This window comes from Cucurbita pepo, chromosome 7, assembly GCF_057944985.1.
Source record: "Cucurbita pepo subsp. pepo isolate OVF chromosome 7, ASM5794498v1, whole genome shotgun sequence".
Classification (NCBI taxonomy): domain Eukaryota; kingdom Viridiplantae; phylum Streptophyta; class Magnoliopsida; order Cucurbitales; family Cucurbitaceae; genus Cucurbita; species Cucurbita pepo.
This window is the reverse complement of record NC_141804.1, coordinates 7,666,030-7,684,162: the sequence shown is the minus strand read 5'-3', so window position 1 is coordinate 7,684,162 and position 18,133 is coordinate 7,666,030. Positions and strand designations below refer to the sequence as shown.

At 37.7% G+C, this 18,133-nt stretch overlaps 3 protein-coding genes across 7 annotated transcripts; 2 read left to right on the top strand and 1 right to left on the bottom strand.

The window, feature by feature from the left end:
• Positions 1–427: 427 nt before the first annotated feature.
• LOC111798198 (protein-tyrosine sulfotransferase) lies at positions 428–5,675 on the top strand. Of its 3 annotated transcripts, none has more exons than XM_023681204.2 (14): positions 428–802; positions 1,256–1,324; positions 1,417–1,582; positions 1,668–1,739; positions 1,977–2,265; positions 2,445–2,585; positions 3,760–3,864; positions 3,973–4,120; positions 4,205–4,257; positions 4,333–4,395; positions 4,468–4,587; positions 4,735–4,869; positions 5,028–5,162; positions 5,515–5,675. In XM_023681204.2, exons 2-14 carry the CDS (start codon positions 1,276–1,278, stop codon positions 5,584–5,586), a joined length of 1,548 nt encoding a protein of 515 aa, XP_023536972.2. In that variant the 5' UTR covers positions 428–802; positions 1,256–1,275; the 3' UTR covers positions 5,587–5,675. The 3 variants fall into 3 exon arrangements, with proteins under 3 accessions (XP_023536972.2, XP_023536974.2, XP_023536973.2); XM_023681205.2 differs by having other exon boundaries at positions 434–593; XM_023681206.2 differs by lacking the exon at positions 5,515–5,675 and having other exon boundaries at positions 5,028–5,168.
• Positions 5,676–9,142: 3,467 nt separating this feature from the next.
• LOC111798199 (CASP-like protein 5A2) lies at positions 9,143–13,610 on the top strand. 2 transcript variants are annotated; one of them, XM_023681207.2, is made up of 5 exons: positions 9,143–9,601; positions 11,039–11,171; positions 11,775–12,499; positions 12,610–12,879; positions 13,111–13,610. In XM_023681207.2, exons 1-3 carry the CDS (start codon positions 9,393–9,395, stop codon positions 11,964–11,966), a joined length of 534 nt encoding a protein of 177 aa, XP_023536975.1. In that variant the 5' UTR covers positions 9,143–9,392; the 3' UTR covers positions 11,967–12,499; positions 12,610–12,879; positions 13,111–13,610. The 2 variants fall into 2 exon arrangements, with proteins under 2 accessions (XP_023536975.1, XP_086981926.1); XM_087125800.1 differs by having other exon boundaries at positions 12,610–12,888.
• On the bottom strand, positions 12,171–17,496 carry LOC111798197 (homeobox-leucine zipper protein REVOLUTA). 2 transcript variants are annotated; one of them, XM_023681202.2, is made up of 18 exons: positions 16,576–17,496; positions 16,282–16,447; positions 16,104–16,192; positions 15,918–16,008; positions 15,748–15,843; positions 15,554–15,667; positions 15,379–15,462; positions 15,148–15,303; positions 14,996–15,070; positions 14,820–14,926; positions 14,546–14,729; positions 14,260–14,448; positions 14,104–14,184; positions 13,650–13,784; positions 13,128–13,462; positions 12,923–13,028; positions 12,672–12,824; positions 12,171–12,515 (listed from the first exon to the last, which is right to left on the bottom strand). In XM_023681202.2, exons 1-18 carry the CDS (start codon positions 16,812–16,814, stop codon positions 12,366–12,368), a joined length of 2,550 nt encoding a protein of 849 aa, XP_023536970.2. In that variant the 5' UTR covers positions 16,815–17,496; the 3' UTR covers positions 12,171–12,365. The 2 variants fall into 2 exon arrangements, with proteins under 2 accessions (XP_023536970.2, XP_086981925.1); XM_087125799.1 differs by lacking the exon at positions 16,576–17,496 and having other exon boundaries at positions 16,104–16,211; positions 16,282–16,443.
• Between the last annotated feature and the right edge of the window lie 637 nt (positions 17,497–18,133).

Below are 18,133 nucleotides of genomic sequence, written 5' to 3'. Positions count from 1 at the left end.
TTTTCTTTTTTTTAACAATTTTAATTCTTTCAATTTACTTTATATATTTGTTGGGTGCGCACATCTAATCCTAACACGATCATCTTATTCTCAAACAAAATTTTTAATACTATATATATATATATTTATATAAAAAATAATATTTATTATTTGAAAGTTGCAATATTACTAATTTTTTCCGTTTAAATATTATTTTTTTTTTATGGAAAAAGTAGTTTTGAAATAATTATTTTTTTATTTTTTATTTTGTTTTTGAAGGGATAAAGATGAAAGAATATTAATAATAATTATAGGCTTCTAAGGAAGGTAATAATAGTATTTTACGATTTTACCCCTCAGAACAATCCCGTCTCTCGCTTTCTCAGGAGTCTTTAAACGTCCTTTTGGTGTTGACCTGTGTCTCTATATATACTCAATATTTTAAGGCTTTAAGCTTTACTGATGAAATCATTCCAAATTCTCTGAATCAGACGTTGAAAAAGGAAGGTGTTGAGTTGTTGGGCAGAGAGATTAATCCTCCCCCTTTGTTTCCGGCGGAGGAGGAGGGGCCGGGGATAATCTAGCCGTTGTTTTTCTTCTCCATTCAACGCGAAGTAAGAAATTTTTATTCCTTTTCTCTGTCTTTTCTCCCCTATTTGACGCTGTTTCTGCTTGGATTGCTGGGAAAAATCGAGACGAAAAAGTGGCTGGAAGTTTCTGAAGGTTGGATTAGGGTGGGGCCTCATTGATCGCGAGGCCTGTTCTCGGAATCCCAACGCTATCTCGGGAATTTACGAGCACGGGATCTCTAAAATCGATACTCGTAGGACATCCATTTTCTTTGTCGGATTAATGCTCTGTTTTTCTGCCGTTTTAATCCAGGGATTTCTGTTCTGTTCCTGTTTTCTGTCTTCTTTTTGTTAGCTTCTTCGTTTTCTCCTCTATTACCGTATTGTAAATTCTCTGCCTATTTGCCTCTCCTTTTTGTTCTTAGTGTTTCTTCTCTGGTGTGTTGCTGTTGCGTTTGTTTTCTGGCTGATTATAGCTCGTTTTTAGTTTTGAGGAAGAAATGTTTATGTCCGTTTGATAAAAATTTGCTTATTCTTTAAGAAAAAAACAAGTTTATGTTATCAAATGTGTTCTTGATTAATGATTTTAAGAATGTTTTTGTGCAGAACTTTTCATACTAACAATTAATGTCTGCCAATGGGGAAATATTGTCTTTAGCTCAATTTCTTGATTTTGAAGGAATGATATTTTCCTTTTTTCTTTTCAGTTGTTGAAGGAGTGGGATGCATGGATTCTACAATTAAGTTAACATTGCTTCTGATATTCTTCAGAATCGGTTGGAGCCTTAGAATTTAGACTTTTGTAAGATCATGTTTTCTTGACATTCCTTCTTCGTTGATGAACTGAGTTCTTTCCTTTATATGACAGCATGTGCTTCAACTGTTGAGAAAAATTTTGAACAGTGTGAAAGGGCTGTCAAAAACTGGGCCTCATCTTCTCTCCATCCAAGTATCAATGAAGATCAACATACTCTAAAAGATTTACTGTTTTTTCTCCATGTTCCGAGAACAGGCGGGCGATCATACCACCATTGGTAACTTCCAAATCACAAATTTCTCTGTATATTGACCTCCCATGTATCAGTTTTAGTGTTTATTTGGTTCGCTTTATGGATGCAGTTTCTTGAATAAGTTGTACCCAACCTCTCAGGAGTGTCCCCGTTCTTACGATAAGCTACGTTTTGATCCCAGGTATAATTTTCTTTTTCCAAAGTGGTCATCTGTCTTTAGTTTTCAAATTGTTTCATATGTTAAAAGTAGGTAATAAAATAAGGAAAGTTAGATGAAAGTAGACTTTATAAGCGTAATTTTCAAACACCAAAAACCACATGGTCATCAAACGGGGCTAAACTTTTTGATTCGGAGTAACTTTATGATATTATTTAACTAATTTTGTGCGTCGGTATGGTATTTGAATTTGAATTGCAGCAAGGCCAAGTGCAGATTGTTAGCTACTCATGATGATTATAGTATCATGGAAAAACTACCCACAGAGAGGACTTCGGTGGTGACAATTGTTAGGAATCCAGTTGACCGGGTTCTTAGTTCATATGAATTTGCTGTTGAGGTTGCAGCTAGATTTTTGGTACATCCTGACCTAGCTTCTGTGGCTAAAATGTCCAAACAAATGCTTAAAAAGTCAAATGGAGTGAGCACATTGGATATCTGGCCGTGGAAGTATTTGGTTCCATGGATGATGGGAGACCTATTTGCTCGAGTATGTGTCCTGTTGGCTGATCTTGTGCATTTCATGATGATTTTTTTTATATTACCCTGTTCGTTTCATGGTGTATTGTTGAAATGTGTAGACGAATTGTGCAAATAATTTTTTTCGCACATTTACTGGCTACTTTCTTATCAAGAAAACATTACCATCTACCGAATGTCTATGAACAGAGAGACGCAAGAAGACAGAAGGGTTCAAGTGAAGCTAAGAGGGACAGTCCATATGACATGGAGGACATTCTTATGCCACTACATGAGTTTATTGATGAACCCATTGTTCATGATATTGTTCATAATGGGGCTACTTTCCAGGTAATTCTGAATTAATTTTCATTAATGTCAAAATTAAATTCTAAATTAATATGAGATTGTCGCACTCGAGAAAAATGACACAAGGATAGTGACAAATTTGCCTAGTGAAAAACGAATGGTGGGATTTTTATGGTTGAAAGCTAGAGTTGTTGCTAGAGGATTCACTCAATCCTATGGGGTTCGACTACGAGGAAACTCTGGTAGCTGAACTCCATCTGTAACCAATCTTGATTAGAGTCAGCAACAATTAAACATAAAAAAATGCCCTCTTAAATGGCGATTTAGAAGAAGAGTTATATATGGATATTCTCCGTGGATGTAAAGGAAATATTGACCGAGAAAGGTATGCAAACTTAAGAAGTTTCTCTATGGACTAAAACAATCTCCTTGTGCATGGTTTGGTAGGTTTGCAATTTTTGTTATCATCCTTGGATATTCTCAGTGCCAATCAGATCATACTTCGTTCGTAAAAGGAGATCAGAATCGCAAATTGCTCTCTTAATAGTATATGTTGATGGTGTCACCCTTTCAGGTAGTGATTAATCATAATTACAGACTTTGAAGAATCACTTGGCTAGAGAATTTGAGGGCAAGGATCTCAAATATTTCGTAGGTATAGAGGTTGCTCGGTCTCATAAAGGCATAGTTATACCCTAGAGAAAATATGTGCAGATCTTCTCAAAGAAATTGACATGATTGAATGCAAACCAACAGAGTCTACGATGGATTCGCATACGAAACTTGCATTCAATTATGGAAGTGCACCGGTTGGCAGGGGCAGATATCAATGCCTTGTAGGACGCCTCACTTTGAGAAGTGTTTCATTTAGTTTCCTCGAACCGATCTAACCAAAGATTTTCTTGTCTCAATATTGGTATGAATATGGTTTAGAAATTTTCATTGTTGGTTGTTCTCTACGTGGGGATATTTGTTTGTATGTCATATGTCATCTCCATTCCGGTTTCACGTAAACATTATGTGGTTTATAAGATAAAACAGTGATCTGAATCAACATTTTCTGCAATTTTCTAAAGAACAATTCAATGGACCCGGATAGTTGGCCAGTTAGTTTTAGTTGAGTTTCTGATTCCCAATAAGCTTTGTCTTGTCGGGGGCTTCAAGTTAACATATATTTTTTGCTGCTGCACTTTCTCGTTCTTTTCAAAATCTTCAGATAGCAGGATTGACAAATAACTCCTACCTAGCTGAATCCCACGAGATCCGGCATTGTGTACAGGAACATAAGAGTCTTGGTCAACACGTGCTAGATGTGGCGAAGGTAACAAGAGGTGTCTTAAATGATAACATTGGATACGTGGACAATTATTTTTCTGATACTTTGCCTCCTTATGGTTGCAATTATGGTAGATGCTTGTAAATCTTGCAGAAGAGGTTGGGTGCTATGTTATATGTTGGTCTAACTGCGGAACATAAGGAATCTGCGACGATGTTTGCAAATGTAGTTGGTGCGCAGGTGATTTCACAGCTAAGAAATGCCAACGTTAGCACAGACACTTCAGCTGCCAATCAATCAGGTTTATGATTTCTATTACCGGTCGTCATGATTTCTATTTTGATGATGTATAGTGGTTTGACTAACTTCCCTTTTTGATTTACAGATAATAGCAGCTCTTCACCTTTGGATTCCGAGCTTGAGAGCAATGTTGACCAGGCAAGCTCCTCTCATTGTTTATGACTAATCATTTTGCTAATCCAGGATCTCTAATAATCCTGTTTACCATTACAGAATAATGGTACCACCGACAAAAAGACCGCTAGGCAAGATGAAGGTGAAGCACGAACGGAAAATGTAAGTGACCTCAGAAAATTGTATATCTACAATTCGTATGTTGCCTAATTTATATTTCTTGCGACATGCCAGATGACTGCTGCAGAACTTATTGAAGTTTATGAAGGGTGCATTTCAAGTCTACTGAAGACCCAATCACGTCGTCGATTCGCTTCTTTAAAGGAGATTTCTCCTGCAAATTTCTCAAAAGAGGTATGATTGAATACTTGATTGGGTTTTTAGTTGCCAAAAATATTTATTCTGGCTAGAAATAGAACTTGGCGGATCCTTAAACAAAAAGCTTTGCTGATCCATTTATTTGGCTGATTCTTTTGTTCCTCAATACTATCTTGCTTGCAGGCACGGCGCCATATTTCTGATGCGGTTCTGCAGCAGATTAAAACACAAAATTTCCTGGATTTGGAGCTTTTTAAGTATGCTCAGAAAATCTTTACAACGAGACGTGTGCAACCGATGGGGAATCTTGATATGAATGTGAGTCTCTTCGATTCCTTTTTCTAAATTTGTGCAAGTAATTCTTAATATCCATTTAGATTTCTCTTCCAACCAATACTCGAGTTTGACAAACGCTGCTACGGTCTCGCACAAACAGTTATATCATGTGTTCTTACTAAAATGCAACAAATTTTCAGGATGAATCAGAAAGCAAATTCGATCAACCACGTGCCTTCGAGCTATGGAAAATTGTTTCATTACTAATGCTTTTTATCCTACTCCTTGTTTTCTTCCTATTTGCGACTGCTTGGGGAAGATTATCTAAAGTTAAGGTATGACTTGACATCTTTGAAGTGGGAAAGTGAGTTTTTGCATCTCAGCATCTATTTGGTTTTGGGAAAATCAGTTTGTTTATGTATTTTCAAAATTTTAAGTTCTGTGCATGTGATGAAACGTTCGATTCATGTCGGGGTAAATTGTTTGTTGTGCTTCCTTTGTATAGCTCATGATATTGAGTTCGAAAATGATATTGTTGGATGTATTATTGTGCTATTAGATGTCTCATTGATCATAGTATTGATTTTGAGAGATTCATATATAATTATTATGCCATTGTGCATGTAAGCCTTGTTTAAGTTATCTACCGATGGTGTGACATAATGCTTAGTGTCATCATATTTGTAGGTGAAAGGATTTACGAAGGCGACGGGAAGGAATCATCGACGGATTGTCGAAAGTAAGAGTTTACTTGAATAACGAAAATTTATTTGTACACCCTTCACTTTATTCGATGTAAACTGGAACTAGAGATGGTATATGATGCTAATGTTATCTTAATTGGTTTAGTTTCACAGTTTTATAATGATTTCGTTTTTCGTTTAGCTTTGTTTTTCTATGTAAACTGGAACTAAAGATGGGTACATGACCATTTCTCGTGTGAGTTCTCCATCTGCTCATTTGGATTCTCGATTTCCTCATTCTCTTTGGGTTCCTAAGAGATGGGAGTATTTATAACTTGTTAATACAGAGGGCGGAGTACTGCATTATATTAGGAATCACGACTCTCCATAATGTTATGATACTGTCCACTTTGATCTTAAGCTCTCGTGTCAATTGAGATGTATTCCTTGCTTATAAACCAGCTTTAAAATCTTTTACATGTGGAACGATTACTCTCCTTGGCCCTTCACAATGCCCCTCTCACCCATACTTGCGAATAACATTTATGTTGCACTATTGAATGAGGTCGGTTTTGTTCGAGAAACCTTCCTCAAACAGTGATCTTTATCCTCCATAGTTTTTGTTCTGGCATTGACTTCAAATGGAATGGAACACTCTTCTTGAGGGTGTCCAGCTGGGACACCTATTGTGTGAGGGGTCATGGAGTGGTACTTGGCTTACTCTTCTTCGTCCCTCTTCTTTTCTTTAAGATAAAAAAGGGCGTGTGAGATGATCCAACATCAATTGGAGAGTGAGACGAGTGCTAACATCAATTGGAGAGTGAAACGAGTGCTAGTGAGGATGCTGGACTTCGAAGGAGGGTGGATTGTGAGATCCTACATCAGTTAGAGAGGGGAACAGAACGTTGTTTATGAGGGTATGGAAATTTGTCCCTAGCGGACATATTTTAAAAACCTTGAGGAGAAGCATGAAAGAGAAATTCCAAAGAGGACAATATCTACTAACGGTGGACTTAGATTCTTCTCAAGCACTTAGATTCTTCTCAGCCTCGTCTTGAAACTGGACTTTTAGTTCCATGGTTGTTCCTTGCTGTGGAAATAGTTTTCTCCTACTCAGTAGTGGATAAAATTTCATTGAGTCAACGGTTCATCGTATGCTAGGAGAAGAACGATGAGGTTTTACTTCAGATTTGGTCCCTTTATGATTTTCTTGAAACTTGGCATTGCTTATTTCATCATCTTTCAAGTCTCGCGTGGATGGCTTAACCTTTGGCTCAATGGGATTAACCTTTGCCTCATCCTTTGCCTTTTGTTTCCTCTACTCATTTCTTACGAGACGAACTTCACATACAATATGTCGACTTAAATGATATGTCTAAACTCAATAAAACAAAATCGTGCTAAATGTTAGAAAAATTGTTTAGGTAGAAAGTGAAGCTTACTTCGAATTTTTGTCCCGTTCAAATGAATATGAAATTATTGTTCTAATATAATCGAGTATTAAAATACTCAATTCATGATTCAACGAGTTAGATACAATTTTTTTTTTTAATCTTCATAATTGATTGGGATAATAAAAAATAGTAATATTTAAAAATTCTAAGACAATGACTTAGATTTTGATTATTTGAATCTACTCTTAACAATTATATTAGAATATAAATATAAAAGTTATATAACATCAAATGAAAATAACCATAGTAATTTAAAATTTTGAGTTTATAAAATGATTAAAAAAATTAATTCTTCGATCGATCCACTACTTTTCTTGTTCAAGGATCAATCTTTTGTCTTTGTTTTCACGTCAAGAACTCTTTATAACTGAAAAGATGTCAAAGAGACTACTTACTGTCCAAACAAATCTCATATGTACAATGTCGGTTTATCAAAATCGATCAACGAATCAAGGAATAACTAAAAGTGTGATTTATGGGTTCAAGAAAACCAATTTTGTTTAGAGCCGAGTATTTAAATTGTGTGCTTCATTAAATTAAAGAAGTCGGGAGAGAAAACGATTATTGGTGCTTTCTCTTTCATTCGATGTCTGTCTGATTGTTTCAACTTCAATTTTGATATTAAATATAATATGATATGAATTAGGACTAATTAATAAAAAAATTAGCCTTTGGAGTATCAAGCGGGTAGGAAATAGGAGTGGGCGAAGACACACACGACCAAGTAAGTAACCATTTAGATTCCTTGAAGAGTACTTGTAAGGAAATAGGAGTGAGCGAAGAAACGCACGACCTATCATATCTAACTATAAAATTGCATGTTTAGGGCATTGAATTGAGTTAAGCATGCCTGTGAATGCCTGAATGCATTTAGAATGAGATTTGTGAACAATATGTTTGCATGAGATGATAGAGATAATCTGTATTAAGAATGACTCGTTCGTACTCCAAGTGATCGATTAGGTCATCTCCCTGCTAAGCATGCACATATATTTGAAAATGAGACATGTATTCGAAGTAATTTATTGTGTTATCTCCATGTATTGAGCATGCATGTATTAAGAATAAGAATGGTACTCTAGGTGATCAATAGAGTTATTTCCTTGTATGAGCATGCATGTATATAATGAGTTAAGAACAGGGTGTTATAGCTCCGTATGTTAGGACGTCTCTAGTAGATCGAGCACCTAAGACCATGAACAGTGATCAAAGGTCTAGATCCTAGTGCTAACAAAACCAAATTAGCCCTAGAAGGTAGTTAATGAACTGCCCTAATAACCTAGTTAGCTTCCACAACATCCAAAGATGACTAAGAAAGCTGAATGTTCTTAAAGGAGGGTCATCGTGAGCATCAATCATATGTGTAGGTATGGTGGTTTAAATTTGTATCATATACCTTGTTCCGGATTCGTAACAAACTTTGAAACAACAATCAATTTGTAATTTTCTTTGAATTTCTCTTTTTAATACTATGTTTTTTTAAAAAATTATGCAAAATTTTACCGTATTTTTCATGTCAATCCACGTTATACCCCTAATTTAAAGTTTAAAAAATTAGGTAGTGATAAACGTTCAAGAAAAATACTTTGTGTTGTTTCGTCACCTACGGACTTTTTTGTTCTAATATTCCATTTAACAAAAATATCTCGAGAGTGAAGTTGTGTTTTTTCTTTTATCTTTTTCGAAAACAATTTATATAAATTTATTTTACTTTACTAAATAAACGTTGTATCTAGTTAGTTCAAATTATTTATATGACCCATGCTGAGATCCTGACAATTTATGAAGGTAGACGAGAATTTGTACGATTATGATCAATAACTCAACACAAAGCTTAAAGAGGAGCTTATCAAGTAAAGGGTCGAAGACAACTTTACTATAGAAAGTACTACTATACCAGTGAAGGACGACAAGGACAGAGTTTGTGTAGCTTTTTCTTGTTCGGTCTTCTAAAAGCTACAAGGATTTTGTGCCGATTTGGACGGTGGACTAATGTTTTTTCTAGCAAGTTATTAATGAGACCATTATATAAAGTATATATATGTATATGTATATGTATATGTGTATATATATATAAAAAGAAAGTAGTATTCTTCATAACAATCTGTATTTTTTAAAAATATAAAATTTGGAACAGTTTTGCAATTAATTCCCAAACCAGTACCTTATTGATCGGCCATCGCCGCGCCGAACGTTCTTGGTCGCAAATTTAAGGATTTCAATCCTTCGCTCACGCCAGATTCCCAGAGACATCAACATAGATTTGATTTTCGCATTAGGCTTCTTGAGATTCTCGATTAGATTGAGATTCTTTACAGTGTCCGAGAAGGAGAGGTTCAGAGACCGACGGCATCGCTGATTCCGCCCGAAGCGGAGACGATGCGATTGGGTGAAAGATGATGAATTGAGGCATCGTCGTCGTGGAGAAATGAGTGTGAGCCATGCGACGGTTCATCCGGTCGAGGATCCCCCGACAACCGACGGCGAGGATGCGCCAAGGGTCAGGATGAAGGACATGGAAGGAATGCCTGGCACTCGCGGAGGACTCGCCTTGCGGTTCTCTCAGTTTATGTTTGCGGCGGCAGCTCTGGTTGTCATGGCTACTACCAGTGATTTCCCTTCCGTTCCTGCCTTTTGGTAAATCTCAATTTCCCTAAATTGAACCCTTCCCTCCCTCTGGATTTTGATATTGTTTTTGTTTTATCTGTTACTAGATTTTTCTTCTATTTCTGTTGAATGAAAGGGTATTTGTTCTAGGCTATTTGTTCTAGTTGTAGCCTTTGGATCTATGATTGGTTGGTTTGCATCTTTTCGGGTCTACGGCAGAGAGAGTACTTCGAAGTAATTCGACTTGCTTTGGGAATTAGATTTAGTGTTGCAGTGAATTAGATTCATTTACTTTGTTTTAATTGACATTTTTACTTGCTACGAAATTATGGTCGAACTTTCAGATAAGCTAAGGCCGAATTTTGCCAACGAACAAGCGTTCTGTAACATGCATCGGTTGGCTGTTGTTGGTTCAATACGCTGAACATCCAATCGATGTCTATTAAAATTTAATGGCGAACTTAAGCGGAAGCTTTAGTATAGAAGCACTTTTAGGGATCACGACTTTCCACAATGTTATGATATTGTCCACTTTGAGCATAAGCTCTCATGACTTTGCTTTGGGCTTCTCCAAAAGGCCTCATACCAATGGAATGGAATGGAATGTATTCCTTACTTATAAACCCATGATCATCCTCTAAATTAGGTAATGTGGGACTCCCTCCCAACAATCTTTCCCTCGAACAAAGTACAACATAGAGCCTCTCTTGAGGCCTATAGAGCCCACGAACAACCTCCCCTTAATTGAGCTCGATCCTTTCTTTGGAGCCTTTGAACAAAGTACACCATTTGTTTGACACTTGAGTCACTTTTTTTACTATACCTTCAAGACTCACAACTTCTTTGTTCGACATTTGAGGATTCTATTGACATGGCTAAGTTAAAGGCATGATTCTGATACCATGTTAGGAATCACGACTCTCTATAATGGTATGATATTGTCCACGTTGAGCATAAGCTCTCATGGCTTTGCTTTGGGCTTCCCCAAAAGGCCTCATACCAATGAAGATGTATTCCTTACTTATAAACCCATGATCATCCTCTAAAGTAGTCAATGTGGGACTCCCTTCCAACAATCCTCAACAAGCACTTGAGGACATGGTTGATAGTCTCATGAACTTTCTCTTCACCTACCATCAGTAATCGTGGACCTGGGTTAATTGGTTATGATGTTTGTCGTTGGAGCATTTACTGTTCCTATTTTTGGAGGTTGTGAGAAAGAACATAGGAATTATGAATTTCTGGACATATAAAAAATGTTTATAACTTGTTCAGATTGTTATTTTATATTATCGACTGATAATAGTCATTTCTAATGTGGCTGGTTCCAGGATCATTGGCAATAAATTAAGGTTTATCTTTTTATCATTTATTTCATGTTTGAGTTCTTAGCATGTGTATCTAAATCTTATCCCGAGTCATTATGTGTTGCTGTTCCTTGAAACAATCAACCTTCTGCTATTTCAGCTATCTTGTTGCAGCAGCTGGTTTGCAAAGTTTGTGGAGCCTCTTGTTAGCCTCCATTGACATATATGCTCTGTTAGTGAGAAGATCACTACGGAATTGCAGGATAGTCAGCTTATTCACTATTGGTGATGGGGTATGTTTATATTAAAAGGATCGAAGACTTTGATTTACGCGTACTTTTCATCCATAGATTCACTCTTATGATCTTGAATACTCTGGATGCTGATTGCTGGATAGCTAGTTAGTTCCAGTCCATCTTTCTTGAACTGGAATAGTGGAAATAATGCGTATACTAACTTTAATCCTGATGGTATTTCTCATAGGATTGTTACTAATCAATGAACTACTCGGTGGTACTGTTAGAGAACATCGATGCTGTTAGTTTTATTTGAATTCTCTGTTTTAGTCTGCAACGTGGTTTACTGTGATGAAATTCCCATTTGGTATTTGGGTGCTGAGAGGTTTTGGGAGGTAGGAGGAAAGTGAAATAATAATTCCATTGTTGTCTTTTACTTTGAATTGTGGACGCATATCACTTCTGTAGCTGTTGAATACAAGTTTTTTCATGTACGCGGTCATCTCATATGATGACGTATTGAATACTCGGAGATCCCCTTAGAACTCCCATAATTTCTGCAACCATTCTCTTAGGACTAATAGTCGATGATGTACGCCTGACTTATTATCTGGAATTTTACTGGTCTAGCAGCTGACACTTGAATGTTTTCTCCTGCAGATCACATCAACTCTCACGTTTGCTGCAGCTTGTTCTTCTGCAGGCATTACTATCCTTATAGACAACGATCTAGATAGCTGCAGAGAGAACCACTGTGTACAGTTCGAAATTGCAACGGCCATGGCATTCATTAGTTGGTTTATTGCGTTGCCTTCTTTCTTCATGAACTTCTGGTCTCTTGCATCCCGGTGAATTGGCTATGAACAAAAAAATAATAGAAACTTGTAAGAGTATGATTCACCCTACTTGTAACAAGTGGGTATAATTTACAACTGAGGGGATGAAATGGGTGATTTGATCTGGATTTTCGTTTAACACCATAATTATTGGAACACAGTCTGATGGCAATGAAACGTATACAAACTGTTTAAACATTGTAAATTCGCTTCAAGTTGGTTCCAGAAATGCAACATTTTCCATTCTTGTCACAACAAAAGAATTTGACATCATCAGAAATTTTCTCTGCCGGATACATCCTTATAATTCAAACCTGCGGCTGATGTATAGATAAGATGTTACAAAATTGTAGAACCCCCCATCCTATTTTCTTGGACTGTTACATAATTTTCAACAAGTGTACAGGGAAAAGAATCATAGGAACGACCAGTTGACGAAGGAGAAAGCAAGACAGTGCACGGTGGACTCGTCTTCTGCAAGAACCTTCCATGCAATGGCTTGTTCAAAGGAAGCATGGCGCCCCATAGTCGATATGCAAATTCCAGCAGGTATGTAAGCAAAGCCCTGGTCATAAACAAATAAAATTCAGTTAGTTTGCATTGTTATATCGCAAACCGACCTTGTTAATAGCTAATCATCTCAAGTTTTCTTTATGCAGTATAGTTACAACCAAGCATGGCTGGCAATGAACTGAAAGAGAGAATATATATAGTAGGTAACCTGGTGCATTAAATTGGAAAAATCAGCAGAGAAGGCCTTAAGGGCAGAGTCGCCGAGAATCTTATCCAAAGTGATGTCTTGCAACGCAACCAAGGTCGTCTCCAACATGTCGAGGCCTGCTTGGTTTGCAAACATGAACACTGGGGGCAGTGACTGCAGCCATCCAACCAAATAAATCGCATTGCTTAGGAGACAACCACACAACATGGTTAAAAATGTTCTTACTCTTAATTCTTTTTCTATTTTCTTACCTTGAGGGAACAACAAAGAATTGCATCCTGATGATTCCATAGGTGTTTCAACACTGAGTCACCATCCACACTGTCTGATAGCACCAATTCTGTTCCAGTATGGCATCTGTGACAGAAAGAGATAGACAGTCAATTTTCTATTTTGACGGTTTATTACGTTGAATTCGAAGTATAATTTTCTTTTATAGGTTGGGAAAGAGAGAACCTGTAGCTATAGCAGATCCATCGAGCCAGGGTAAGAGCTTCTGGACAAGCAGATGATAGCCTTCGTTCCGATGGCAAGCTTAATCCAGAGGGAGATATGGCAACTGCAACCCTCTGCACAGCTGAAACGACACTCCGAACGTACTGCCTTGCCATCGCTGCAACGTCATCCTGTAGGTTGCTACCAAACGAGAACTGGAAGGCAATAGTCAAAACTGATCTGAAGTTAGATGTTGATGCAGCAGCAGCATCTTGTGAAGCAGATGAACCAACTTCAAGATTGGAAGTGAGATCCATAGTCCTATTCGAGTTCTTCCATGTATGTTTTGAGTCACCCTGGATGATTCAACCAAACAAAAAGCATGTTGGTTAAAAGTTCACTCATGTAAAAGACATATCGAGTCAATTACGATGTTTTTTGCAAGGAAAATGTCCTCATAAGACATATATACTCGACCAAGAGATCGAGAGTTTGAATCTTTCATTCTTGTATGTTTAGATTATAAGAACCATTGAACTCAACTGTTTCAGAATGTAGATGGATGATCCTAAAACCAGAAGGCAGCAATACAGCATCATCAGGAAACATCTCATTGATCGGAGCAAACACAAGTTCGGAACACGCTCCAACAGCATTCTCATCGATTCCAGTACACATCTGCCCAACACGAGAAATCAAGAGAGCTAATAATAAATTCATCCAACCACAACAAAACATCAGGATTTTTCTCAATAACATATCGCATTTGATTGCCCAGCTGACAGAGGGGCAAAGACCAGGATTGTAACGACCTAAGCCCACCATTAGCAGATATTGTTCTCTTGAGCGTTCTTTTTCAGGCTACCCCTCAAAGTTTTTAAAACACATCTGCTAGTGAAAGGTTTCCACACCCTTATAAAGAATGTTTCGTTCTCTTCCCCAACTAATATGGGATCTCACAAGGGTGATGATATCAACACAAAGAAGAAGACAATACCTGCAATAGATGAACATCCCGGGACATAAAAGTATCTTCTTGAGCAAGAGGGTGGCTCTCAAGCCTTACAACTTCAAGCAACTGGATGAACAAAGACAAACATCATAATACATCCTAATATATCCAAATTAAATTGTTTAATTTGTATACAAATACCTCTTCTTGTTCGATTGTATGGCCGAGCGGCATGATAATTTGGCTCCCTGTAAACCTGGTCGGTCTCATGCCCGGGTATACATACGAACCAGTTTTCAACGACGCAGCGGAATACGCATCGACATTGAAATCAGCCCACTCCGATCGATGTTCCCTCAAGAAACGAATTAGAGCAATTGGAGGAACATTCTGAAAGGAAAACCATAATCAACAATCTAATGAGCTGAAATCATAACAAGATATCCACTGAAGTTTCATCGACCACAGAAATAATTATGAACATTACTTGTATAAGCATGGAAGCCTTTGCACAAAGAACACCCGCATGGAATGCAAGAGAGTTGACAGGATCATACGATGTATTTACATTCTTGCTTGAATTTATGGCAAGACTCACATCTTCAGCTCCATCACAGTTCATCAAAGACCATCCATCATCATTAAATCCATTAACAGCCTCATTAAATCCTCTATATTAACGTAACAAAGTTCAACTATCGTTAAAAACTACGGGGAAGATCGATAAGACGTGTTCATCGTGTAAAAATTTACAGAACTACCTGCTCAATCTTTGGCTAAACGTTCGAAGAACGGCCGGTTGTCTGCCTAAACTGTATACTACTTCACCACTTGTCTCTTGAGCTACTTGCCTAACGTAGCGAAAAGCCTAAATGTCGAACGCGATGATGAGAAGACGAAAACCAAACAATACAGATACATATCTGAGTTTACTCACTGCTATAGTCATTTTCTGAGCGACGGCCTTTGACGATTCGTAAAGTGGTCTCACGACCTCTGGCACGCTCCAAGGCTATTGAATTTATACAATCATTTAGAAAATGTGCCTCCTGTAATAGTATTTACGAAGTGAAAATTGAAAAGACAAACCTCGAGATTTAGGTGATCTACAATGTGGATGATTGAACCTCCGCCATCGCAAGGACGAATCAAATAACCACTGGGAAGCATTTCGGCTCGCACGAACTGAGCAGCAGAAGCTGAATTAGGCCCCGTGCCTGACCCAGACAGTGATCTCTCACAAACCTGAAGGAAAAAAGAAGTTAGCATACACAATGTTAAAAAATATAATGAACATTGCAGAGTAGGAGGCGCTTTTACCGCAAGATTTCCATTTTCCAAAGTTTTCGTGTATCTTAGAGTCCAAAAATCTCGTGCAGGTGCTAACGTAGTCGGAGCGTAAACCTAAAGTAATTCAGCCATCATTAGTTTCCTCTCGAAATGTCGTTAACTACTGAACAGCAAAACTGTAATAGATGTTCATAACAAAGCTCACCTGCGTATAAACAAGTTCGATCGTCCCACCATTACCAGTGGGAAACGTCGTAAAGACTTCAACGCTCCGGCAATCACGAAACCAAGATGGGCGATCTTTTAGGATCTCGTCAATCTGCAGAAGTATAAATAAACGTTCACCCCATTTACTATAATATACATATTGCTAGATCAGTAGCATGAGCATATTCTTGCCTTCATGGGCTCTAAACTAACAAGACCACAGGCTCGAGCCGCTACTCCACTGCAACTCTGTGAAACGGCGAAGATTCCCACCGAATCCGGACCAGGCTGGACGAAATACAAACCCAGATTAGAATTCATATTAAGCAAAGGATGAGCTAATGAAGGAATGAATTTAGAACCTTCATCCCAGGCATCTGGACCCAATCGATAGCAGTTCCTGTAGCCTTTGACAGGAAGGCTGCCAAAATCTCCTCTGCAATAGACAGGAGTCTGCCATGATTGTTATAGATTAGATAAACTAAAATCAACCTTAAAGGTCGTAAAACGACGCACGAAATAGCATAAGAACATGTCTCTAAAATTACCCAGCAGGGCTACTAGCATCTCTAAGTGAATGCTGAGGGGCAGTAGCCACTGTGTCACAGCTTGCATCAGTAATTGGTGCTGCTGCTGCCTGAAAAACAATTGAACTCCTAAAACACAATGATTCACAAAAACACCGATCAAAGTGAATCAAAACAATGATCAAACAGAAAGACATACGTTAGCAGTTTGCAAATGTTGTCGCATAGACCCATTCTCACAAACGAGCTGAGACACTTGTTTCTGTAACCTATCGTTCTCCTCCATCAACAGCTTGTTCATGGCCGTCAATTTACTATTCAATGACTGTAAACGAGAAGCCTCTTTCCTCTGTTTCTCTCTACACCTACAAACCAGCCAAACCCCATAAGAAATTCCATCATCCCAAGCAAATAAAACCCTCAATCAATCATTTGAAAACAAGAACCAAAAAAAGAAAAAAAAAAAAAAAAAAACCCATCAAAGTTCTTATACCTGCGGTTCTGGAACCAGACTTTGATCTGCTTTGGCTCGATGTTAGCCAAAATGGGGCAATCACGAACTAGCTGCTGCCGCCGCAAAGAGCTCGGTTTAGGACATTCCGCATAAACTCGCTCAAGAGCTTCCACTTGCTCCGTCGTGTAACGGACATACTTCCCGGTGCTATCAAGGTGGCCATCGATACCCCCATCGCCACTCTCTCTGTGATGGGCCGTAGCCATAGCCATGGCCATTTCCCCAAATCCCCAAACCCTCAACACAAACAAAGCCTCTTGGTAAACTCCGCCAGGTATGAAATCAAAAGCCCTTAAAGAAACAGAGTTCAAAAAAACGTAAATCAAACCGATAGTGAAGAAAGAAAAACCCAACAAAATCTGTCGTTTGAATTTTCAAGGTTCGAAAATGGGTTTCACGTAACTTTTTGGGGTGGTTCCAAAATTTCCCAGAAAGTTCCAAAAGTTAAAACTCAGATTCCTCGCTACTTTTAGAACGAACCCCAATATTCCCCTCTTCTTGCCTCCCACTTTATCCCCAAATCCCTCAAATTCAAACCCCCACTGAGATTACCCAAAAATCCACTTCGTATTCCCAAAAATGTATAAATCTCAACCTAAGTTTTCCACTAAAACTTCACGGAGCCAAAGAACCCCACCAGTTCTGCAGCGAAATCAAACAGACCCATCAAACATTAAAGGACAAAAGAGCAACAGAGACCCTCTTCAGCTGATTCATAAAAATATGGAAAAAGAAAAATAAAGAGAGAAAGGATCCAGTTCTTCAAGGGCGTAAAATGGGTTTCGTTTTAATTTTTTTTTTTCTTGAGTTTCGTCGCTGTCGATGGTGTTTGTTTGAAATGACATGATAGACAGGTAGCTCTTAGGCCCCTCCGTCAATCTGTCTTTCAATTCTTTGACAGAAGAATGACAAAAATCTTTTTCTGTAATATTCTTCTCTTTTTTATTTTTTATTTTTTATTTTTAATTTTGTTTTTCTTATTCAAAGATCATTTCTGGTTTTTGATCTTTGACCCTCTGCAATAGAACAGCCAAATTTCCAGATTTCTCAAGTGGTGGGCAAAATTTTCAATTCATTGCATACGTCGTCCAATTTATTGGTCAAAATAATAATAATAATAATTCATTGATACCATTTTTCTCATTTATTGTTAGTCTTGTTCGATCTGTACTTCATAATTGACTTTATTGCCATGTTTAATTCTTAGGGTGGGTCATAATTGGTTTGGTTTATGCTATAATTTTTTAAGTTTTTAAAGTGGTTTGAACGTAAACGACATAGGATCGAACTATTATTGTGACCCGCTTTTCGAAATTTTGAATCATAGATTTCCATGTATACTCAAGAATAAAAATGGGCAAAAACGTTTTTTTTCAATTTTGTAAAACAAGGAAGATAAAAAAATTGAAGTCAAATACAATGATAGATTCGGACAAAAAGTATTTAAAGGTATGATCACATTTGTGAAGTCACATCAAAACAACCGCGCAGTTTTGCACGCTCCAACCAACAACATTCGCTCCATCTGTAAACAAAG